This window comes from Vipera berus (assembly GCF_964194415.1).
Source record: "Vipera berus genome assembly, chromosome: 3".
Lineage (NCBI taxonomy): Eukaryota > Metazoa > Chordata > Lepidosauria > Squamata > Viperidae > Vipera > Vipera berus.
Window position 1 is genome coordinate 191,435,302 of NC_138204.1, and position 26,148 is coordinate 191,461,449.

General features: G+C 39.2%; 1 protein-coding gene across 1 annotated transcript in view; it reads left to right on the top strand.

Annotated features, from left to right (window-relative positions):
* Window positions 1–23,376, top strand: part of DPY19L4 (dpy-19 like 4) — a 34,949-nt gene extending 11,573 nt beyond the window's left edge. Inside the window, exons 3-19 of the mRNA XM_081323010.1 lie at window positions 2,270–2,394; window positions 3,565–3,655; window positions 5,112–5,233; window positions 7,398–7,543; window positions 9,192–9,315; window positions 11,069–11,203; window positions 11,408–11,539; window positions 11,627–11,725; window positions 13,473–13,546; window positions 15,486–15,644; window positions 16,337–16,453; window positions 17,599–17,719; window positions 17,923–17,979; window positions 19,620–19,702; window positions 20,699–20,831; window positions 21,891–22,049; window positions 23,159–23,376. Coding sequence (XP_081179136.1) covers window positions 2,270–2,394; window positions 3,565–3,655; window positions 5,112–5,233; window positions 7,398–7,543; window positions 9,192–9,315; window positions 11,069–11,203; window positions 11,408–11,539; window positions 11,627–11,725; window positions 13,473–13,546; window positions 15,486–15,644; window positions 16,337–16,453; window positions 17,599–17,719; window positions 17,923–17,979; window positions 19,620–19,702; window positions 20,699–20,831; window positions 21,891–22,049; window positions 23,159–23,323 — 2,042 coding nt within the window. The 3' untranslated portion in view covers window positions 23,324–23,376. The remainder of the gene's footprint in view (window positions 1–2,269; window positions 2,395–3,564; window positions 3,656–5,111; window positions 5,234–7,397; window positions 7,544–9,191; window positions 9,316–11,068; window positions 11,204–11,407; window positions 11,540–11,626; window positions 11,726–13,472; window positions 13,547–15,485; window positions 15,645–16,336; window positions 16,454–17,598; window positions 17,720–17,922; window positions 17,980–19,619; window positions 19,703–20,698; window positions 20,832–21,890; window positions 22,050–23,158) is intronic.
* Window positions 23,377–26,148: the final 2,772 nt, after the last annotated feature.

Below are 26,148 nucleotides of genomic sequence, written 5' to 3' on the forward strand. Positions count from 1 at the left end.
GGGGGTGCCAGTGGGGGTGTTTGGTTTTTATTTCCCCCATCTGCTGGGTGGTTGCAGCAGGTTTTGGTCACTTCACATGATCCTGGGACACTGTGACCGTTATAAATATGAATCAGTTGCCAAGCATCTGAATGTAAATCACAAGACCCTGGAGATGCTGCAACATTCCAGCTGATCGGCACTTCTTCTGGGCTCAGCAGAAGCGCCAGGATCAGTGCCGAGCTGCAGCTAGAGCCTGGCGCCGATTCTGGCGCTTCCACTGAGCCCTGACAGCCCTGAAGAAGCGATGATCCTGGCGCTTCCGCTGAGCCCTGGCAGCCCTGCAGCTCCAGCCATCTCTCGCTCAGGCTTGTGCGGTGCTGCCACCGGTTCAGCTCATTTCCCTTCCTGCTACCACTTTTCTAGGATGGTCGCGTACCACCTTCCAGGTGCCAATGTACCACAGGTGGTACCCGTACCACTGGTTGAAAAGCCCTGTCCTAGTGGACAATCACTTAAATATGAGCCAGTAGTGTGCTGCAGCTGCCAAAAAAGCTAACAGAGTGCTAGGTTGCATTAACAAAGGGATAAAATCAAGATCACGTAAAGTATTAATACCACTTTACAATGCCTTGGTAAGGCCATACTTGGAATACTGGACCCAGTTTTGGTCACCACGATGTAAAAAAGATGTTGAGACTCTAGAAAGAGTACATAGAAGAGCAACAAAAGATGATTAGGGGACTGGAGGCTAAAACATATAAGGAACGGTTGCTGGAATTGGGTATGTCTAGTTTAATGAAGAGAAGGACTAGGGGTGATATGATAGCAGTGTTCCAATATCTCAGGGGCTGCCACAAAGAAGAGAGAGTCAAGCTATTCTCCAAAGTGCCTGAAGGCAGGACAAGAAGCAACGGATGGAAACTAATCAAGGAGAGAAGCAACCTGGAATTAAGGAGAAACTTCCTGACAGAACAATTAACCAGTGGAACAGCCTACCTACAGAAGTGGTGAATGCTCCAACACTGGAAGTTTTTAAGAAGAGACTGGACAGCCATTTGTCTGAAATGGTATAGGGTTTCCTGCCTGAGCAGTGGGTTGGACTAGATGACTTCCAAGGTCCCTTCCACCACCACCACCATCATCGTTGTTGTTATTATTATTATTGTTATTAAAAATGCAATAAGAGCATTACAATACAAAGCTGTACTAGTGCTGATGTCTTTACAGAATCTATTTCTGAGGACCTTGTGAAAAAGTGATGTTTTTACTATCTTTCAGATGACTATAGAAGTGGGAGCCATACTCACCTCAAGGGTCAAGGTGTTCCATGGGAGGGACCTTATACATAGAATGCCTGCAATTGAGATCCCTATTTTATTGCACCTCATGAAGGGAGGGATCTTTAGTAGACACTCCCTGATCACCCAGCTCTCTGGGTTGGGTGGACAGAATTTATCTTGGAAAGGCAGATTCGAGGACCTGAACCATCTAAGGCTTTATAGGTAACAATCAACACCTTGAATTGCACTTGTAAACATCAGGAGCCATGCAGGTCCTGCAGTAGTGGTATAACCTGGCAATATGTACAGTAGCTATCCAGTAAGAGTATGGCCTGCTGCATTTTGGATCAGTTGAAGTTTCCAGATGGTCTTCAAAGGGAATCCCACATGGAGCAAATTACAATACAATAATTCAATTGCTAGATGACAAGAGCACAAGTAACTGTTCTCAGTGCATCCTGTATTCTAGCAAAGTTACAACTGGAATTCTGACCAATATTAGGCCAAAGGTCTCCTTGCCAGAACTTTCATCTGCTCTACTTGTATCCCAACTGTTCCCAGGCAAGCACAGAGACTCAAAATTATTATTATCCTGGAATAATTAGGCATTCCATCTTGCCTGGATTGTGTCTGAGGTCCTTGGCAGTCTGAGTCAGATGAAATCCAGAAATAACTACTTTTATTTAGATTGGCTATGGTAACATACTCTTGCAAACAATGTTTCCTTTTTGATGCTTTGATAATGGATCTTCCCTTTCTCCATCAAATCATCCTCTTTGTTCTCTACATCAGGTCAGGACTTCTACCACATCCTCCATTCCTGTGTCTGCAGAGTTTGGTGTTGTATATTCTGGTGTATTGTACTTATGAACTGGTTGGACATAAGCCCTCTGCTGCCACCTGCTTATTGCGTTGCAGAGGCTCTTGACAAACATTGGGCATTTGACTTGATACGAAAACATAGATTTTCAGTTACTTTATTTGATGTTTATCATATTTCTTTTCAGATGTCTTAATTCCACATTTTACAAAGCTTTTCTTTGGCTGCATTACAGCAATCATAAGTGGAATGATGTATGCCATATACCTTTCAACATACCATGAACGCAAATTCTGGTTTTCTGGTAGGCCGGTAAGGAATCTCAAACAATAAAGTCTGTTATTTTATACAAGCACAAGGTTGGCTCATGTATAAACAGATGTGGCAGTTCCTATAATGTCTAGGATATCTGACACAGAATATTTAACCTAGCCATTGGTTCGTGGACAATGAGGGACCTAATCGAAAGCATACTGTATGACAGCCATAATTGCCTATCACCAGTCTAGAGTCAAGGTGGAATGATAAGCTGCATAAAGTAGGTTTCTTAGTTTTTCTTATCAAATCCTTAATTGTTTTTCTTTGAAGAGGTTAACATTCCCTTTCACCTCAGATGACAACGTATTTATAGCTTCTATCCTGTGTTCTTGGCATTCTCTTATTGAAGCGTGCATGGGTGCATCACAGGTACAAAAAACAGATTCCCATTTTCAGCCTGTAAAGTATACTTCAGAGCCTGTTGAGTTTCCTGTGAACCACTAAGGAAAAAACAGAGCTGTCTCAATACAGACCCATTAATATCACAGGAAGCTGAAGCCATAGCTCAAGAGAGCTTTGGTCAGCCTATAAAAGGATCCCGTTTGGGGACTGCAATCCCATTTTTTAAGCAGCTGAAGCAAAGTTGGAAAAGATCTCCCTAAAGCTCTTTAGAGCTTCTTCGAGTCTGAGTTACTTGATAGGCCAAATGAAAATGGGCAATGTGTCATTGATATGAGACGAACATTCACATCATTATTGTAAGTTAGCTGTTATGTTCTTATGAAACTGTAGCTGTAGCCCTGAGCTATCTAGCATTCATAAATGGAAATTGCAGATTCATATTTTCCCATGATTTGTTATAAATATAATCCATCTACAGTATCAATGAGGAATAGGTAATTTGTGGGTGGATGGGTAACAACTTTTTAAAAAATAAAATACGATGCTCAAAGACCATCCTCTTTCATTAGCATCATGAGTGGGTGAAATTTGCTTTTGGAGACTATTTTGTCTGCTGAGTTAGTTGATTCTTCAAAAAAAAAAAGATTTGATATTTTAAGCAAGTCTGATGGTCTCTTTTTTATTGTCCATTTGAAAATTTGGGGGAAATTTGTGAATGGGTAGGTTGTAGAATTGTGTTAGCATGTTCTTTGTGTCCTGAGAAAGGGATTTGGGAAGTCATGTTATTCCCAGCTTACTCATTCTTGTACTTTTTTCCTCTAGGAACTTGAACGAGAAATCACATTTCAGGGTGACAGTGCCATTTACTATTCATTTTACAAAGAACTGTTAAAAGCCTCCTCTTTTAAAAAAGGTAAGGCAAATACACTCGCTAAATAGTAACTTAACAGAAATCTACAGCATGCACCATCTTCTTATTGCAAATGTTCAGGCTATATGGAACCTTGGGACAGATTGAAAGATTATGTGACTCCAAATTTACGTATGTACTTCAGTGCAGTCAGGGTTGACAAAGCTTTTATCTACCTATTTTATCTCTTCCGTAGGATCTCATTTGTAATCTTATTATTCCACTTATTTATGAAAACCTAGCCCATGGATTAGGTTTAGACTAAAGAGAGATGTGACTCAAATCTGGATGATGATCTGAAGCTCATATGAATCACTATGAGGTGATACACATGAGCTCCTAAAGGAAGAAAAGAAAAAGAAAAAAGTCCATAGACAATTAGGGAGACTTCAGATTTAATAAAAGCAATGAAATTTAAAAACATAAGTGTTACATGAGATTTCTATATCCCTTTTCTCCAGGAGATCAGCACAACCTACACAGCATTCTCATCTCCAATTATAGCCAAACAACAACTCTACAAGTTAGCTGGGCTGATTCAAAATCATCCAATAAGTTTCCCATGGCTGATATTGATCTGACCCGTAGTCTCCCCGGTCTTAGTCCAGTATACTAATCACTCTATCACATTGGCTCCTAGTAGACTATATCTTTACATTGTACTTCTGTCTGTAGTCTAGTGCCAGATCTGATACTGAACGTTAAGTAAAGAGCTAGATTTCGGGGCAGACATAATTAAATTTGTCCCCTTGGAGTGGTGGGCCTATGGATATAACTTTCTGTCTAATTGCCATGATCATGGGGTGCAGTCATCAAACTTTAATCTGGCTGAATACTTTCAGAAACAAGCAAGAATAGATTATTTCCAGATAATCAAATGTCTTTTATATTCTTCCTATTTTTACGAGATGGCATCTAGGAGCTTTCTATAGTGGATGATGATGATAATGATAATGATCAAGTAGCCTTTACAGGATAGCACAGGCAAATATGGTAGGAGCATAAGACAAACCTGTGGGACAGCTTATCTCCAATAGTTTCTGCCCATCTCAACAGAGTGGGCGTGCTTTGAGCTCCCTGTATGAAGCCATGTTAGCTTATTTGATCTGTTGGAGCATCTCTCCAATCAAACATTGTTTTCTCCCCGATCCTGATGGCCACAACCCCGTTGATTTTCCATTGGCTGTTCTATGCTGAGAGGTTCTTAAGAGTGTCCACAATGCCTCTGTACTATGTTGTTGGTTGCCTTCTTTGTTGGCTGGTTGGTTGGTTGAATATTATCATTGGTGTTAGCCAAACTAGAGTCATTTGTTGAGATGACCAATTGGACAGCCAGATATGTCTTTTAAATATAAATAAATAAATACTGTAATATGGACAGCTGGTTTATTTGTTTTGTTGGATACAACTATTTGTGTAATAATAGAAAAAAAAATCTCCTTGCCTCCTTCACTTGCAGGCATTCATCAGCTTATGCATGACAACAGGACCCTGTCACTAAAAACAATGAATACTGTACGACAGATGACTTTGTATCCAGAATTGATCGCCAGCGTTTTATATCAGGCATCCGGCAGTAAAGTATGTACCTTTTCCTTTTTGTCATCTTGTGTGATGGAACCTGGAAGGTCCTCTGCCTAAAAGAAACAGGCTTGCTTTGTTTCAGACTATTACTTGAATGCCTGGAGGCCAGGTGAAAGCAATATGAGCTATCAAGAGGCCACCTTACTTTGCATTGAGAGTACTCCATTTGCTTAGAAAAAAATGCAGCTTGCTGCTGTATGATTCCTCCTGTGCCAAGTTAGTTAAGAAAGCAAAAAAGTGTAAGAGGCTAATGATGCTGGGATCATACTCAAGATCAAAACTGGCAATCCCAGTCTTACGGTAGCAAGAATTTGGGGTCAGCCCATAGAAAAAGAGGTTCTGGGCTGGCAAATTCTATATTTGTATCATGATTTTATTATGAATTCATTAGCTAATCTTTGTCAAACCACTCTTTTGTTAACTTCAGTTCCTGTTTGGGTGAGTCTACAGGTTTTGCTAGCAAGGCATAGATTGGCAGTTGGTAACTGCGTTTTAGATTATTCCATATTGGCGTTTTTCAGAAGGCTAACACCCATATTGTATTATCATGCATGCACTTCACACTGAATTTTGCGAGTCAGCTCTCCTGCATGAATATAGGGAGGAGGTGGGGCCTGATGTCGCAAGCAGCCTCTGGCTGCAGTGAACTACTGAGGGGAGCTTTCTGGGTCATCAGCAGATCAAAGTTTGAGAGTCACTGTGAAGCAGTTTAAATATTTCAATCTCGTGGATGAGGATTAAATATGATATAGGTGGTGAGTTGAATCTACGCTATCGTTTCAGAGTCTAATGAGACAGGTGTGCAGAGCTCTTTAAGGCCAAGGAATACATTTGGTCTTTGGGTTGGTATAATACTCAGGTACAATACTCTAAAAATTAAACCTTCATTTGAAATAATGTATGTACAACTTAAGTCATGTAGATTGTCCACACGTATGGCTGCCCCATTCAGTGTCCATTCAAAGTTGTGATGGTGCTGAAAAAGTAAACTTACAACTGGCCCACAAATATGTGGCTGTCACAGCATACCACCATCACATGACCACATGATCTGTGACCTTCACAGCCAGCTTCTGGCAAGCAAAGTCAACAGAAAAGCCAGTAGTAAGCTTCAAGTCACAATCACGCTAAGTGATGTTGCGCTTAACAATTTACAGTGATTCACTTAATGACTGCAGTGGAATTGATATCATAATTCCAGTGTGGTCACATGAGCAGTGGAGTAACAGTCGGTAAGTGAGTGCTATCTGTAATTACACTAATTAAATAGTACTAATGTGATTGTTTTCCACAGGAAATAATCTTGTCTGGAAGACCTCATCCAAAGCCCCTGTCCTTCAGGTTAGGCAGACCTAGAGTACAGGTAGTCCTTGACTTATGACCACAATTGAGCCCTAAATTTATGCTGCTAAGTGAAATATTTGTTAAGTGAGTTTTGTCCCATTTTACAGTGGTTAAGTTAGTGAATCTGGCTCCCCCATTGACTTTGCTTGTCAGAAGGTCACAAAAGGTGATCACGTGGGACACTGCAACTATCATAAATGTGAGTCAGTTGCTAAGCATCTGAATTTTGATCACGTGATTGTGGGGATGCTGCAAAGATCAAAAGTATGAAAAAAGGTCATAAGTTAGTTTTTTCAATGCCATTGTAACTTTGAACAGTCACTAAATGAACTGTTGTAAGTCGAGGACTACCTGTATAGACTCCTCTAATTGAGGAAGGGAACCTGATTAGTTCCTTTCTTCCCTTGCAGCGCTTTTATCTTTGCCGATACTTTTCCAGGGAGTCTTTTCATCTTTTTCCAGAAAACACAGAAGGCAGGCCCTATTTTGGCAGTGATAGTCTTCTTCCCTGCAGCCGCTAATATTCACTGATTGAAGAAAGGGTATCCTGAATCTCATCTGCTATTATCATTGAAGATACATCTAAGGGGGAAAAAGAACTTTCAAAAAGTGGCAGAACTGGAATTATTTTTATGAGACTTTTCGGTACCCAGATGACAACATTTAGTCATGATTTGGCCTTTCTTTGTTTAAATAAGATGATGGTCCCTTGGGGCTACAGGAAGCTGTTTCCCTTGATAAATTTCAGTTGAGATGGTCTAACTATCATTTCAGTTAACATATGTTTATAAAACAGCATTTATCCTTTACTTTTCAGGAAGTTATTGAGCCAGTCTATTTTTACATTGGCATAGTATTTGGGCTACAGGGCATCTATGTGACTGCACTGTTCGTAACCAGCTGGCTTATGAGTGGGACTTGGCTAGCAGGGATGCTGACTGTTGCCTGGTTCATTATTAACAGGTAAAACAAATACTTATCTTCTCACTGCAGTGCAGTCTTAAAATGCCAGATTTGCCACCTTCAACTTTTAGGACAAAGTAAAGATGAAAGCAGCTATGGGTATTTTCCAGACTAAATCTCTCAGATAACTTTTCCAGACTAAATCTCTCAGATAACTTTCTGGAATGGTGTACCTAATTTCTTCTTGGTAGACTTCAAGGGAATATATTAACAAATATAGTAAAAAAAAAAATCAGGCAAAGCCAGCCTCCCATTGGCTACTTACTTACTTACTTACTTACTTACTTACTTACTTTATTTATTTATTTATTTATTTATTTATTTATTTATTTATTTATTTATTTATTTATTTATTTTATATACCGCCCTACTCCCGAAGGACTCAGGGCAGTTTACAAGGCAAAATTTAAAAACAATACAATATAAAATTAAAATTAAATTAAGTCTAGCCCCAAAAAATTAAAATCACAATTTAAAAACATTAAAACCCCTCAGTCCAGACCAGGTAGCTCAAAGAGCCAGGTTTTTAGGTCCCGGCGAAATGAACGAAGGTCGGGGACAGTCCGGAGTTCCGTTGGCAGTTGATTCCATAGGGCAGGCGCGCCCACAGAGAATGCCCTCCCCCTGGGGATCGCCTGTCGGCAATCCTTGACCCTGTGGGGGCGCACAGGACAATGGGAAATTGACGCTGGCAGCAGGTGCTCCCTCAGATAATCCGGGCCCATGCCATTTAGGGCTTTATAGGTCATCACCAGCACCTTGAATCTCACCCGGAGGGCAACTGGAAGCCAATGCGGCTCGTGGAGAAGAGGTGTTACATGGGAGTATCGGGAGACCCCCATCACAACTCGCGTGGCTGCTTTTGGAACTGTGGATGACTATTTCATCCTCTTCAAGGATATTTCTTTTATCACTGAACTCTTGTTTTCTTGCCTTAACAAAGCAAGCAGCTGGGATTGGTGAAACCTTAATGGAATGTTCTATTGGCAGATATGTATGCAGTTTCCATTGAGTAATATTTTCTGATTGGAATTATTAGAAGAAAAATACTTCTCACGTTGTTATGACTGATCATCTGTTACTAACATTTGCCTGTTTGGTAGAATGAGGAATACATTGAAATTCATTGCAGTTGACATTGTGCTGCAGTTGTAGTGATTTCTCCTTCAAATCAAGGTTGAATCATCATCATCATCATCATCATAATGTTGGAAGGTACTTTGGAGGTCATCTAGTCCAACCCCCTGCTCAGGCAGGAAACCCTAATACCATTTCAGACAAATGGCTGTCAAAATCTCTTCTTAATCCATTCTTAATGATTAAATAGACATATTCCTGTTTTTTCTCAGTATCATACAGAAGTGGTTGTTGTGGCTTTCTCTGAGAATACATTTTTTACTTCCAAGTTTACCTTACAAAGATAGAATTTTCTACTGGTCTCTTATTCAGATATTAAGTTTTTTTCAAGGTTGGCAAGTGAAAAATGGTATCTACTTTCAGTGGAACGTGTTTCTAGCTATATAAAGCTTGTAAATTAAATAAGAAGACTATATGATCAATCCCCAATCCTCACAATCATACTGCATAATTGAATATTCATGTTATAAAAGAAAGTCAGTACATTGGTTTTTTTCTGCTTGCTTTTTAGAGCGGACACAACAAGAATAGATTATTCAATCCCGGCTAGGGAGAACTGGGCTCTGCCATATTTTGCTTGTCAAATTGCAGCTCTAACAGGCTATTTAAAGAATAATATAAATTCCTCCGCTGAGGTAAGAGAAAAGTGTTTGAAGTGGAAATAAAACAGTAAAAAATTGATTTTAAAAGGATTTAAAGTAGAATTATTGGTGGGTCAAAATCACTTTGGGTCAATATGCTTTTGAGGGAATAGAACCAGTTTTGTGTTTGCTTCTTGTACATTTGGTTTTTTAGAAAGATATCCGTGTTTGGTAAAGCATATTATTCCTTCTGAACCAGGAAACTATTTACCGGTATTAACTTTCCCTTTTGAAAGTGTGGTCATATTCTGCCAATCTCTGCTGTTAAAACATCTGACCTTGAGTTTGTTTGTGGTAATTATGACCTCTTGCTGGAATTTTCTTCCTCCTGATTCTTTTTTTCAAAAGAGATTTCCAACATTTTGCTTTGCAACAGTAAGTTCAAACATTGGGCTCTTCCATACTGCTGCCTTAAGCTACGTGACTCTTGTGTGAAAACTGCCTGTAAATGAAAGTGGCTTGAGAAGTCGTGCTCCATATTTAAAGCCCCTCCTTTGTTCTGGCTGCAGAGATAGACTAGTGTTCCATTTGGGCTTTGCTAGTCCTTGGTTTCTAGATTCCCCTGCTTTTTTGCCCCTCCCACCTGTGCCAGGAAGACAAGTGCAACCACTTTCCTTTCTGTGGGCAAGTATTTGAGGCCCTGTAGTTTCCATTGATAGATCTTTTGTATGACACTTTTCCCTTTATAAAGGGACGTGGTGGCTCAGTGGGTTAGGACGCTGAGCTTGTTGATCAGAAGGTCGGCAGTTTGGCGGGTTGAATCCCGAGTGCCGCGTAACAGAGTGAGCGCCTGTTACTCGTCCCAGCTTCTGCCAACCTAGCAGTTCGAAAGCACGTAAAAATGCAAGTAGAAAAATAGGGGCCACTACAGTGGGAAGGTAACAGCGTTCCGTGCGCCTTTGGCGTCTAGTCATGCCTGCCACATGACCATGGAGACGTCCTCGGACAAGCGCTGGCTCTTCGGCTTTGAAACGGAGATGAGCACCGGCCCCTAGAGTTGGAAACGACTAGCACGCATGTGCGGGGGAACCTTTACCTTTACCTTTTTTCCCTTTATACCTGACACTTTTCCATTTGTTGTGCCTGTTGGTAGACAGAGCAGTAGAGAAGAAGATCCCATTGTCTTACCATTCCCCCTATCACTGGTGCTATAGGAGGAAACTGGCAAAACGCTTGTCAGTTTTACTTGGTTAAGAAAAAAACAAAAGAAAAGAAAGGTCCACTGCTTCTCTCACACTGAAGCAAAAAGTTGAATATTACTGTCTGCATATTACTGGCCCAGCAATCTTATCTAGCCAAACTTGTAATTAATCACTTGGAACTAAGACACGCAGTGGGCAGGGGGCCAAAAAGAGCAGAAATGAGGAGAGGTGGCTGCATAAAAGCAGCTGGACACCTCGGTACTTCGCCAATCCACTGCTAAAATTACAGTGTGGGAGGGGAGAGTTCACCAATTACTGTCTCATAATGATGGAAGCAGGCAAGCAGCCCAGCAGTGCCTGTGGAAAGAAGCAACCAGAGGAAAATGTGAATTCCTGCATACCGTGGCCAGATTGCATTTAATGGAGTTTCTGATTAGATCCATCTGGAAATGCACTCTTAACAAAACTCCCAAACAATTCTACCTTGTCTTTCCCAATATACATTCAAAGTTCCTAAGTTTAATTGGTTATTTGTAATGCACTTTAAAACATCGTTTCCCTTTTCTTCTCCTCCTCTTTCTCTTCCTTCTTATGCTCTTTCTCAGAGATTTTGCTACCTGCTGGTCAGTGCTTCAACATACACTTTTATGATGATGTGGGAATACAGTCATTATCTATTGTTTATCCAAGCGGTCTCTCTTTTTCTGCTTGATGTCATAGGGTTCACACAGACAGAGAAGGTATTTGGACATTCCAACACATTCATTTATATACGTTTAAATTCAGATTCTGCTTTGTTTTCTTTGCCTTCAGTAAACTCCATCTGAAGGATTGGGGTGGACTTGGGGGGAAAAACAGAGGACAGAGGGCAAATTATTGTGCAGCTGCAACTCAGAATTTTTAAAAAATCAAGGCACGTTGATGTTTTATTTCCCTATCCATAGGTGCATGAAATATATAAAATCTACCTGTTTTCCCTCTTCTTGGGATATGTGTTACAATTTGAGAATCCAGCTTTATTAGTATCTCCGTTATTAAGCTTTGCTGCCACAGCCTTGCTGGCAAAATACCTTCAGGTAATGTTGGAGCCATTATTGTAGTTATGCACTTCTCTGTATTAAGGTTTCTATCAAGAAATAAACAGGTCTGTTGCTTTTTTGTAGATGAATATGAAAAAGGGAACTCTTCTTTCAAGGATGCTGAAAGTCATCTATTTTTATTTGGTATTCATGGTCACAGTGACTTTGAATCTTACAATGAAGGTAATCTTTATCTTTAAAAACTTTCATTTAATTGTGCACAACAATACAAGTAAACCATATGTAAATTCCAAGAGGACGAAACTTCTGATAAAACTATTTCCCAGTTGGTTTTTTTAAACTGGTAAAATAGTTAATGGACTAAGTCAGCCAAACTTCTCTGAATAGTAGAGTTATAGGAAAGAAAATGCAACATACAAGGATACTAGATTAGAAAAGACTAGAGTGGAGTAGGAAAATGATATTAAAATTCCTAATATGTCTAAGCTGCTTTTTTACATATATAAGGTGTTGATGGGAAAATTTGGGCATGGGGGCATGTGTGAGTGGAGTTAAAACAAGGATATAGTGGGCTGCTTCCAAACTCCACCCAACTTTTTGATTAGCAAGTATAGTAAAAACAAAGGCTACTCAAGCAAAAACATAAATACCTGCCACAAAGCATCATTAACCAGTTTTTTAGTATAATATACAGGTAGTCCTTGACTTACAACCGTTCATTTAGTGACTGTTCAAAGTTATGCCACTATAAAAGTGACTTATGACTATTTTTCACTTATGACCATTGCAGCAACCCCATGGTCACATGATTGAAATTTGGACACTTGGCAACTAACTCATATGACAGCTGCAGTGTCCCAGGGTCACGTGATCACCTTTTGCAACTGTCAGAATCCATTTATATCCCATTCATAAAACTCTATCTGTATGTTTCTAAAATCTTATACCATCCCCTGGATTCTGCCATTTTTCAAAGGAGGAGAAGAGAAGATGTTAATAGGTGCAAGGATTGATTATTCAGCCTGCCGGGAGGCTGTCTTCAAAGACCAGGGGAAGTACCTTTGAACAACAAAGGAAGTGGGGGGGAAGAGATCTGGTTTGTATCTCCAATTAGAATCTAAAAAGGAAGGAGGTAATTGTCGTAAAGGCATGGGAAGATCCCTCTTTCCCATGGAAGGGTTTGACACCTGAATTTTCATTGATCCGGGACTGACCAGATGGTTTGAGGGGAGGGGTTTGACTCGGGGACTCTTTAAAAGTACCAATCTGTAACACAGTTTCAGATCCTGTCTAGTATTCCATCACCAAATATGTTTTAGTAAAAGCTCCTTTTGGATAATTCCTGTTTCAAGAGTTCTTTCTTTCCTAAGATGTGAATTGGGGTGGGTCCTGACAGCAACCTTCTGACAAGCAAAGTCAATGGAGCAGTCAGAATCATTTAACCATGTTGCTGACCTAACAATTGCAGTAAGTCACTTAACAACTGTGGCAAGAAAGGTTGTAAAGTGGGGCAAAACTCACTTAACAACTGTCTCATTTAGTGACAGAAATTTGGAGGTCAATTGTGGTTGTAAGCCGAGGACTACCTTCTATATTTATTGAAAAACTGCTAATAGCTAATGAAATTTCAAATGAATTCCTTATATTCCCAGTTTTTGCAGATAGACCCATGCTCTCACCTCTCCAGTAAGATTTTTAGTAATCATCTTTACAAGACTCCGTCCTCTTGTGGTCTCTTTTTAAAGGGATCTCCAGATTTTGTTGGACTCCATGGCTGGGTGAAGAACAAAGAAAGAAGATAGAGCAACCGTATCTGACAGATAAAGGCTTCCCTTCAGTCTTTGTTACATAAATTTGTTTTATGTTAGAAAATGTAATGCCAGTAATCAAATGATACTTATCTAATCTCATATAATTCTGTTATCTGAAAAGAATGCTATCTATATGCAGTGTGTCTTCCCTTTTTCAGACATTTATTTCCCATAAAGAAAATGAGCATGTAATTAAAGTCCTAGAAGCAAAATTGGGATTGAATACAAATAAGTAAGTTTGAAGTAACGATCTATCTAATTGCAAAATAATTATTTTTATTTTAATACCTGTATATGGTGATAGTTTATAAATCAAATAAATAAGCATAATTCTAAAAGGTATGGGTAAAATGGGTATGTTTTGAGTTATGCTCTAAATTTTAACAAAGGGGAATCCAACCTCTGCTCAAACAACACATACTTGTTAGACAGCATTTTTAATTTGGTTTCCAAAAGGGATTGGTGGTACTTAACAGTGTAGTTGTAGTATTCTCAAAAGCTGATGTTTCCTGTGACTGCTTCCGCTGCTGCACTTTTAATGGTGCAGACAGGTGTTCCATTGACACTTCAAGGCCTTTGAGAGATCCAGTGAGAAACCCTGCACGGTCCTCATAATTATGTGCTGGAAGCACTGGATGAGGGCATTGCATCAGCTTTGAGTATCTTCTCTGCCCACACCTAGTAGCAGTTAACATAAGCAGATACTTAGTTAGCAGTTGGGACATCTCTGGGCTCTTTTTTAAATGTATGCTTCTGTCCTTGAGGAAATGCTATGAACTGTGCAGGCAAAGTCTTAGAAGCCAGAATAATTGCTGAATAAAGATGAGTCTCTAGTCCTCTGTAAACCAATGTTCTACTACCAGTAAGAACACAATAAATTACCAAGCAGGAAATGGAGAATAATTTTATATATTCCTTTAGTTTGCTATGCTTTATCCTTTTTTTCTTGTGGAACGTTTCTAATTCCAATTCAATCAGCCCTGATCATTAAGCATGCTGCCTAGGGTTGATAGAAATAAGAACTCAGCATCATCTAGTGGGCTTCCACAAAACATGTCTTTTTTTTTAAATCCCATTTATATCCCGCCCTTCTCCGAAGACTCAGGGCGGCTTACAATGTAAAGCACAAATCAATGTGCTTAGCAATAGCCTTCATTCTATGTATATGCCTGCTTATTAGGGCTTTCGGGGGCCCCCAAGCGGCATTATTACAAAGTCAGCTTATTGCCCTCAACAATCTGGGTCCTCATTTTACCTACCTCGGAAGGATGGAAGGCTTGAGTCAACCTTGAGCCTGGTGGGACTCGAACCTGCACTAATTGCAGGCAGCTGGTGTTACTTAAGGAGGCATTATGTCTTATTTAGTGAGAGATCTCAGGAGTAGCTTGTAGTTAAGTGAGGACTGTAATCTCAAGGGAGAAGCTAAAAGACAGATTGTGGAGTTAAACGGAAAGCACTGCGGAAGTAACTGGTAGAGAGAGACGGCAAGGGAGGAAGCAGATGGAACATTTGAGGAAAAAAGAAACATGCTTGTGTACTGGGAAAGAAGTGTCAACTGAGAGCATCAAGTTGTCTTTCTGCAAAGGAGGGAAATGCTCACAAGCTGTGAGGGTGGAAAAATTCTGGATAAAAAATGGGTTGAATAGATTCAAGCCAAACATACATCTGGCCCCTGGAAAACTTAAGAGTGGTCCCCAAGACTTTCCAAAACATGCCTTCAAATCTTAATTTTAAGGCATCCAAAGAAGAAAATTATTCAGCAACTGTGAAAAAACATTACATTTTAATTAAGGTGTACATTAACTTACAGCACATTTATAGCTATACACTCTTCTTTATTCTCATTGTTCTACTTTGGAGAATATCCCTAGTTTGCCATTGAAAGGCCAAACTGAGCAACTCTGCTTTAGGTGATGATTTTTCTAAACAGAGTTTATAGGGAAAATGGGCAGCATAAAAATTTAACAAATAAATAAATAAATAAAACTGGGGAAATAAAGCCTTATAAACGGCTGGTTGCTTGCTCTTTTAAACATTTATTTTGGTGGAAAATGAAAACATATTGAGGGAATAGCCTTTTCCATGCAAATCAAGTCAGTACAACACATTATTCTGATTGGCTGGGATCATGTCTGGTTATTTAATGTATTCACTTTCACTGACATTAACAGGAACTTCACAGTTAATTGGCTGCTTTGTCAAGAGTCACTTCAGACACCATCCCAAGATTTCTTCTTGCGGCTCACTCATTCTTCACTATTGCCGTTCTACATTTTGGTGCTAATTATTTGCCTTGCTTCTGTGGGTCAGGCTTCCTTTAGGAGAATGGGGTAAGTTGGGTTTTTTTTAATCAAGTTTCATTTTTTCTTCCATAGCTTTTGTAGATGCTAGTTGATTGATGTAAGTGATACACCCATTACATATTGCATAAGAGGCTTCCAAGCTGAATAAAGTGGTAGAGTTAAATTTGAATTCTAACTTCCTTTGCATATGGTATAAGCTATGATATTTGCATGGCACATTTGCATATACCGGTATGTTTAATGCTTTTATCCTTCATCTTCAAAATTAGGCAGAAAATTTGTGTTTCTTGTAGACTTTCTTCCATTTTCCCCCTCAAATACTTCCAGGTCTATAATTGGACCCTGTTGCAAATACCTTATGACTATTTTTTAAAAAAATCTTAATGTTAGAAAGCATTTATAGATAAATAGAAAAATCCAAGAATTTGTGATGAGTTCTTGAACTGGGCAGAATTCACTATCCATTCACATTCTGTTTATTGATCAATACATTACAGTACATATTTAGAATGCCTGGAAGTGTTGAACCTTATTCTGTCCTTGGTAACTCCTTTGCTACATCGTTTTCTTGAATTATTGTTAAGACATCAGAGTTTAGATTTAAGAGAAAAACATAATGAAGAGTGCAGTTGTTGGGTCTGACAGGTCATTTAATTGTCAAGCAGACTCCATGAGAGAGAGGTGTGTGATGATTCGTCTTTTCTCTTCTGATGCCACAGCAATAAACAAGTCAACAATCCAACCACACATGAGGGCGGGATTGGTGAGAGACCAGAAGTAGCCTACCATATATTGCACACAGTTTCCTTGGGGCTGCTTTCTATGATGATGGAAGGGTGAGTCTGTGAGAAGGCTGCATGGATTTATTTTCACTGGGAATGTGGAAGATACTACTGTTTATATTATACATATGGATTTTAAAAAAATTCTCTGGACATGGATAGGGGTTATGATTTTTAAATAAATACTTGTGGCTGGTTAATAACAGGCTTGAATTACAAGCACCTTTATATGGAAGAGGATTTAAGCAGGGAGACTTGCAGTGGGAATCTGTTTAAGTGAATTTGTCATTGTTACTTCTGTACTCATCAAAGTGTGTTTAGCATAAAGGTGAGAATTAGTAACACAGTAGATCCTTCCATTCCCCACCATCCAGTCAGAGCTGAAGAAGCTTCTTGGATGAGAAGTGAAATGTCTTCAAAGAAAAACAAGGAAGTCCAGTTGCCTTTTGAAAAAGCACCTTTGGGACTCTTAGAAAACAGAACTTATATGTTGCCCTTATATATGAGCGAACAGATATGGTGGGGAAACATTACCTGCTGTTCCTAATTTAGGGAAAAATACAGAATCAAGACCACATTTCTGAATAACCAATGTTCATATTGATAGGGTAGTAGTATTGTTTTATTGTTTAGTATAATATCTGATATTACCCAACCTTAAAGAAAAGTCACACATAGGTGAATCTTCCAGGGACTTGCAAATCTTATAGGTACAAATAGCTGACATTCCTGTTGAGCTGAAACGATGGAACTTTGGGCACTGATAAATAAAAAGAATTGCTTAGATACGCATAGAATACACCTAGTTTTTTGGCACTATAAGAGGCTTGATCATCCTGATACTTGACATCAGAAGAAGAGGAAGAACGTGATGCCATTTGTTCTTGACTTCTCAGAAACCCCTGGTGCCAGTTGGTGCAAGGAAAGCGTTCATATAGTAACTGACTTTTACCTAGAAATCTATTTGCAAAGTTTGTTACAAATGCTCCACAGATTTCCGTTTTGCTTCTTGTTTGGGCACATGAAATTGGTTCCTATGAGGCTATCTTAGAATTGCAGAAGTATCAATATAGTGCAGATGAAATTTAAGTCTATTCTCATTTCTCAAGTTTGAGTTCAGAGGATTCTGCCAAACCTGTCCTTTTTGCCACATCGGTACCACACCTTATCTTCTTTCTGGATTTGTATTGTTTCTCTAGAATGAAATATGTGTGGACTCCATATGTTTGTATGATTGCGGCATTTGGAGTCTGTTCCCCTCAGCTTTGGATGACTCTTTTCAAGTGGATCCGACTGAAAACTGTGCACCCTGTTCTGCTGGTGAGTTCATCTTGTTTATAGTGACTATAAGGAATGGCTGTATTTACCAGTAAGCATATAAAAAGATCAATGGGATGTATTCCTAAGTAGAATTGTAGCCCCAAGACATGTATAGTAGTGATTTGAAAGAATCTGCATGGGTGGAAACCAAAAATAAACTCCTAAACAATGTAACTATTTTATGTGTCTATTTACTCTTTTAGGCTCTCATTCTGAGTATGGCTGTTCCAGCTATTATAGGGTTTAGTTTGTGGAAAGAGGTAAGAATAGAATATTATATAAAATATAAATATTGCCTTTCCCCTTCTCCTATTAACTATGCACAGTATTGGAAGATTTAATGATACAGCTAATACTTGGTTTTGATACAGTTCACATTATGTATAGCAATCTTGAACACAGAAATTTTCCTATAAAGACATTTAACCAAATGTCTTTACTTAAAACAGGACTTAAAATTGTAGATACTAGATAGTACTTTTTGTCTTAGCAGTGACTGGACTTGGCTGACTTTGGATTCACAAGCTATGCAAGATTGGCATTTGGATGAGAAATATCAATGAATACTAAGACAGTAAGCTAGAGCAGTATTTCCCAACCTTAGCAACTTTGAGATGTGTGGGCTTTAACTCCCAGAATTCCTCAGCCAGCATACTGACTGGGGAATTCTGGAAGTTGAAGTCCACACATCTTAAAGTTGGCAAGATTGAGAAACGCTTTAGCTAGAATGAGAAGTATCCTGGAAGAAAGCAGTGGGCAAAGGTTTTTATATTGCTGCCAAGAAAATTGCATGAACTGGGCTTGAAGGAGGTTTTAGCTTGATCTCACATGCAATTCTAACAATGTTTTAAAAAGTTCTCTGAATGATATTGAATAACATAACAAAATTAGTACTTATATTAATAAGCTCTGAAATTTAACTAGATGTGTTGTTGTTAGTTGCGAAGTCGTGTCCGACCCATCGCGACCCTATGGACAATGTTCCTCCAGGCCTTCCTGTCCTCTACCATCTTCTGGAGTCCATTTAAGCTCACGCCTACTGCTTCAGTGACTCCATCCAGCCACCTCATTCTCTGTCGTCCCCTTCTTCTATTGCCCTCAATCTTTCCCAGCATTAGGCTCTTCTCCAGTGAGTCCTTCCTTCTCATTAGGTGGCCAAAGTATTTGAGTTTTAGCTTCAGGATCTGGCCTTCTAAAGAGCAGTCAGGGTTGATCTCCTCTAGGACTGACCGGTTTGATCGCCTTGCAGTCCAAGGGACTCGCAGGAGTCTTCTCCAGCACCATAGTTCAAAGGCTTCAATTCTTTGGCGCTCAGCCTTTCTTATGGTCCAGCTTTCACTGCCATACATTGCAACTGGGAAAACCATAGCCTTGACTATACGTACTTTTGTTGACAGGGTGATGTCTCTGCTTTTTAGTGTGCTGTCTCGATTTGCCATGGCTTTCCTCCCCAGGAGCAAGCGTCTTTTAATTTCTTGGATACAGTCCCCATCTGCAGTGATCTTGGAGCCCAGGAAAATAAAATCTGTCACTACCTCCATTTCTTCCCCATCTATTTGCCAGGAATTGAGAGGGCCAGATGCCATGATCTTGGTTTTCTTAATGTTTAGTTTCAACCCACATTTTGCACTCTCCTTCTTCACTCGCAACAAGAGGCTCTTTAGTTCCTCTTCACTTTCTGCCATTATAACTAGATGTACTTGAGCCCAAAAGATGCATTTCTATTAAGGTGGGTTATGACAAAGGAAGTGAATTTTGCTATAGGTAGCAAATGGATTTTGAGCATGCAAAGTATGGTTTGATGATAAAGCTAGAAAGGTGTTTTAGTCCACTTTCCTGCATTATTTAAAGTTTTGTAATTTGTCTTCCCACAGTTCATAGCCTTGGTGCTTCCTTTTAGTTTTTTCCTAGGATAATGGCGGAACTCTCAGAGCTCCAAGAATTTTATGACCCTGATACTGTAGGACTCATGACCTGGATTAAGTAAGTAATCTTTTTTTTCCTATCTGCTGTATATTTTGGTAATTCACAGTAATCATTCATCATATAGTGGGTTCAAGAGTTCTTTCCCAAGTTTATCCAGGCTTCTTGCAAGCTATGCTATTCAACTTTTGGGAGTAGCTATAGAACTGTTATCTGATCTAGTTTAATCACGAGCTTTAAATGATATACTATCATTTTCACATTTTTGAAATTTGATTATTACATGGTGGATTGAGAAGGCTTTAGAACAGGGGTGGGCAATTGATTTTCCCATGCGGCCACATGGGAAACTGGGACTGTTCAGAAGCCAAACTAATAGGGCTGTTGCTACTATTGCCGCCACCATGGCCACTGCTGCCACCATTGCTATTATGGGCCACACAGAAGAGCTGGATGTGGCGCATGGGCCGTAACAGACCATATGTGACCTGTGTGCCATAGAATGCCAGGTCTGCTTTAGAAACCATCTTCATACATTTGTACAAAGCATGGTTTCTTTAGCATTAATATTTGAATCAAGAACTCTGACTTGATTCCTTTTAAACAAGCCGGGAAGACAAATCAGCACGAAATAGTTCAGTTTACATGAGATAAGAAGGAAGGAGAAAATATCTATAGTTGACATGGGCCCAAACTGTTCAGCAGTTACAAAATTGTTTTAAGATTTATTGAAGTCATGGGCATTAGGTTACCAGCATTTCAGCAACTGAACTATTTCCTGATAGAAATCTTTTGTCTCCTAAGTCAATTGGGTCAATCCTTTTGTAATTTCATTATAACGATTTTTCTGTGAACTAGCAAGGAGGCAAGTCTTTTTACTTATTACGGGTGAGCTATTTATAAAAACACCATCTGGATTCTTACTAAGAACTGAACTTTATATTCAGAAACAGGATCTGGCTCAAACAGGATTTCTGAATTCCACATGTGTCTTCATGGAATGTGTGAGAGAAAAAGGCCTTGGTGTTTGTTTGTTTTTTGGTTTTTTTTTTACAGAAGACAGGCTCCTATTGCTGCTATCTTTGCTGGAAGTCCACAATTAATGGGTGTAATCAGACTGTGCACTGGATGGATGGTAACAAATCTACCCCTGTATAATAATGATGACCTGCAAAAGAGAAATGAAAATGTGAGTCTCCATTTATCCTAAGATAGCAGCTGCCTTACATGTAAAACTAAAACTGGAACTTTTTTTCAGATAACCTGAACTCAAATTTCATAGGTAAATAGATAATGTACAATACTCTTTCTCAATCTCAGAAACTTGTGGCAGCTGCTCTTTATCCAGAGGTCCAGATAGATCATTCACAGGAAGGCACTGAAATCCATTCTGAAATTACAGACATTTTTTTAAAGGCTTGGTCCTATGTGTCACATTCTCCCATCTCTCTGACCCCTCCATCTAGCTTTACTTTATATTCTGGGGAGCTTCTACATACTGTGGCCTATCCATAGGTAAAGGTAAAGGTTCCCCCGCACACACGTGCTAGTCGTTTCCAACTCGAGGGGCCGGTGCTCATCTCCGTTTCAAAGCCGAAGAGCCAGCGCTTGTCCGAGGACATCTCCGTGGTCATGTGGCCGGCATGACTAGACGCCAAAGGCGCACGGAACGCTGTTACCTTCCCACCGTAGTGGTCCCTATTTTTCTACTTGCATTTTTACGTGCTTTCGAACTGCTACGTTGGCAGAAGCTGGGATGAGTAACAGGTGCTCACTCTGTTACGCGGCACTCGGGATTCGACCCACCAAACTGCTGACCATTTGATCGACAAGCTCAGCGTCCTAACCCACTGAGCCATCACGTCCCTACAGGCCTATCCATAAGCACTCCCTATAGCCAATCCAGCAATTCCTCACCTTTTTGGATTAAGCTGGGGAGAGGATGAGTGGTTTTGCCTCCAGCCCCCTCATCTTCTCTTCAGAAATGATAACCAGCTGCTGCTTCAAACATATATTGTTGGGGGCAATTAAGCTGACTTTGTAATAATGCCGCTTGGGGTGTGTGTGAAAGCCCTAACAAGCAGGCATATACATAGAATGAAGGCTACTGCTAAGCTTGTAAGCCGCCCTGAGTCTTCAGAGAAGGGCGGGATATAAATGGAATTAAAATAAATAAATAAAATAAATATATATTTTCAGCTTCTTTTTAAATTACATTTAAAAAACTAAATATCTTTTAAATCCATAGATTTTTCAGATCTATTCCAAAAGATCAGCTGAGGATATCTACAAAATACTCACATCTTACAAAGCTACGTATCTGGTCATAGAAGATTCAATTTGCAATGAAGTTGGACCAGTGAGAGGATGCAGGGTTAAAGACTTATTAGATATTGCCAATGGTCATGTAAGTAGTAGTGTGACATAATTCATCCACCAGATTTGGTAGTTTACAGCAAAGGTTCCCAACCGCCGGTCCATGGACCAGTACTGGGCTGCAGCATGCCAGCAACCAGGCTGCACAAAGAAGCAAAGCCCCATCCGCGAGATGCAGGTAGCACACAAAACCCTGCACTCTCCGGTCCGTGGAAAAACCTCTCTCCACGGAACTGGTCCCTGGTGCCCAAAAGGCTGGGGAGTTTACAGGATATATTACTAATTTGCATAATAAGTGTTTTACAAACCAGTGAGCCAAATTCAGTACATTTTCTCGGAAGCAAGATCCGCTTACTCAATGGTGATTGCTACAGATAAATATTACATAGGATCTTGTGACCTATTCATCTGTATAACCTGTGTAAAATTCTGAAAAGCAGTCATAGAAGGTAATCACAGCTCAGCAGTGCATTGAAACCAAGTTCTTTTCATTTAGCCCAATGCTACAATGTGAATGCAGTATACATACATATATATATATAGATGTATGTATATATATGTGTGTGTGTGTGTGCGTGTACACACACACACACACACACGCTTGAAGTGAGACAGCAAATCCTTCAGGAACCAGTCATTCAACATTGTCTTAACTGGTCTCTAAGCAAGTAATCATAAATTGAACACTACTAGTATTGGTTAAGATTGTGGCCTAGGAATCAGAAGTCTCTGAATTCTAGTTCCTCCTTGGGCAAAACCAGCTGGATGACTTTGGGCCAGTCATTCTCAGCCCACCTCACCTCACAGAATTGTTGTTATGGAGGAAATTAGAGACAGAAGTATTGGTATGAACGTCACCTTGAGTTGTGTACGGAAAAAAACAGTGAAATAAAAATCTAACAACCCCCCCCCACCCCCCAAAAAATTAACTGGTTACATGCCTATAACATTCTTACTTTTAAAAATTGCTCCATTTTGTATAAAGTGCTTTCATCGGAACTTAATATCATAGTAATATTGCTACTCTCACATTGGCATTATAAACACAAATTTAATTAATTCCAATATGCAATGTGTTTGATTCCACCCTGAAGTTAAGTATGAATTTCGCTTGTTTATTGTTTTCTTGCTTTCCTCTAGGTTTATTATGAAGAAAATGACAGCTCAGGCTACTCAAAACACGGGCGGTTTTGTCAGGAGATCAAAATGAACTATTCGCCATATGTGAATTACTTCACACGCGTATACTGGAATAGGTCTTACTTGGTATATAAAATCAATTCTATAATATCTTTCCAGTCCTGAGAAATTTGCAGCTTATCTTTTGAAGATGGACTTTGCAGAATTTTTAAAAAGGCTGTATCAACAAACCTTTTTTCTATTGCATATAAATTGCAGATGCACACAAAGGCATTATCACTGACTACATGCAAATTGCTTAGTGTATCCTGCATGACTACTGCAGATTAACTGGTACAACGAGAGAGAGAGATATGCTCCAGAACTATAGAAGATACAACTGTCTTCCAAGAATTAAAAGGCATTTTTCCAGCTTTTCAACTTTAATAACCTCATTTTTAACATCAATTTGATTTCAGTTGCATAGCAATTACTTTCTTAGTTATATTTATTTATGTTGGCAAATACAAAAAAAAGGGAAAAGAGAATTTGCTGGACGTTATTCTCCAGTTATACACATATATCTGGGTTTGGAAGTGGGATGGATAGGGAATGTTCTGCCATTTTCATCATTTGGAAATCCCATTATATTTCTGGAATTTGTTACAACGGAAAAAGTAGGGAGACAAGTGGCTAACAATGATAAGAGACAGACTGAGGAATAAGGCTGTGCAGGCTAAGCTGTTGGCGGACAGCAATTCTCTAATTGGGGCTGTCTTTTTTATTATTATTTTTAGTAGAGCATTATTATACTCTATGTTTGGTGAAAGCTTTGGTTTAGGTACCCAGTCAATAATAGTATTCTAAATAAGTTGAATTAAATAAGAAAGATTTCCTTTCAGTTCTGTAAATCATATATTTTAGGCATTCTTATATTCTATCTAAAAAGGTAATGAACCAACATAAAATGTAACCCTTTAATAAAAAAGGTTGAAGGCTCATATTCTAGAAGTTTAGCTTCAATTACTTGCCACTTTGTGGATTATTCTGTTAGTTGCTTATACTTTTTGTGTAATTATTGGCATTCTTCATTTTGTCCTAGTCATTACCAGGACAAATTATTCATTTTGGCTTAATAAGAGTATTCCACCCATTTGCTCTTCTAAGCCAAAATAAAAGATCAGATTTAGTTTATGGATATTGATGTATTCTGGTAGCTACAGTTAAATTTTGTTTCTTCCTTATTTCTTCATCCATTTGAATGTTGGAGCAAGCAAAACATATTTACATATTCATTTTTGTTGTATTTTTAAATTAAATTTGGATTTCCGGCTTGACATCCGAATGTGGCAATTATCTGGTTAAAATATTTCTACAAAATGAAGTCTAAATGAAACTATTGACCAAGCTAATAATGTAAGTTGGCTTACTTTCATAAAATAAAAGTTTTTTATTATGTTTTAGTACAACTTTGCTCTTTACATCTTTTTTATTTTTAAACTTTGTTTTCTATTTTTCTCTGCATTATTCCTGTTTTGGATCTCATGATCTTGAGTTAAAAAGAGTTATTTAAGTATATGCCCTGAAGATGAAAAAGTATTTTATCCTAAAATTATTTTTTCCTGACTTTAATATTATAAAATACTTAACTAAGTAGCCAAAGAGGAAAAAAATACTTTGAAAATATTTTATCATTGTTTTGTATGGGATTTTTAAGGGAAGCTAATCAATGCTGCCTTTTTTGTGCAAGACAAAGCTACTTGAACATAATAATTTGAAAATGTAATTGTTTTATTTTACATTTAATTGAGTTTCGATATCTCCTGCCAGGGATGTCCATACCAGAAGCTGGCTCAAGATAGTGCCAACAACCATGCACTCAAAGCCCTGTCCTTTTTTTATATGTGCATAAGTGCATCTAAAAAAGGGTAGGGCTTTGGTCTGATAGTTGTAATGCCAACTCCCTTAAGCTATCCCTGCCGGCTGCCACAAAAAACCCCACTACAAATCAGCTGGATGTGAGGGCAATCCAGCTGTGACATCTCTGACCCCCTGGGCTGATTTGCCTGATCTGATTGGCTAGGCCACGGGTCGGCAACTCACGGCTCTTCTTCTGCAGCTCCCAGTCGTCCTCTGCCATTTGCAGAGAGAGAGACAGAGACAGAGAGAGGCACTTGCACTTCCCTTCTCTCTCTCTCTCTCTCTCTCTCTCTCTCTCTCTCTCTCTCTCTCTCTCTCTCTCTCTCTCTCTCTCCACAGGAAGCAAGAAGTGGCAAAAAGCAGGTCAGGAGAGCCAGCCCAATAAGAATGTGTGTCAGCTTGTCCAAGAACAGCATGAAACCAGCTTGCAGGCTGAGTAGAAGTTCTGAGAGAGGGAGGGGGGAGGGAGAGAGAGAGAGAGAGAGAGAGAGAACTCATGCACAGCAGCCTCTATTTCTTTTTAATTAAACTCTTCAATCAAGTTCCCCCCCTTGCGCATGAGCGTGCATGAGTTTTGCAACTCCCAATGTTTTTTCTCTCTCTGGGAAACGGGTCCAAGTGGCTCTTTGAGTGTTTAAGGTTGCCGACCCCTGGGCTAGGCAGTGTCCCCTTCCTTCTTCACCATGCCATGTACATCCCTCCCAAAGCTGTGTACTCTAGGGAAGAGGACAGCCTTCTCAGACAGGAGTCTATCAGTCTTCCGTGTAATCCAAATCACTTCACAGAACCTGTTGTAATCTGTGGGGTTTGATTAAAATTATCTTAAAAGGGACTAAAATTTGAAATGCATTGATTTTTGAAATGTATGTAATTTTCTTTAATTTAGTCATTTATTTCTGTACAAGTGTACAGAAGTGTATCTCTGCACTTCTATGTTGTAGCAGAAAGTCGCTTTGAATAATTTCTCAGAAAAAATTAACTTTGCAGTACTACTGCTAACAGTGTTGCTGTGACATTTAAGGGAGAGATGAGAAATAGTGTTCTTAAATGCTCTGATCATTTGGTATTGAGCCATTTTATTTTTATTTGGC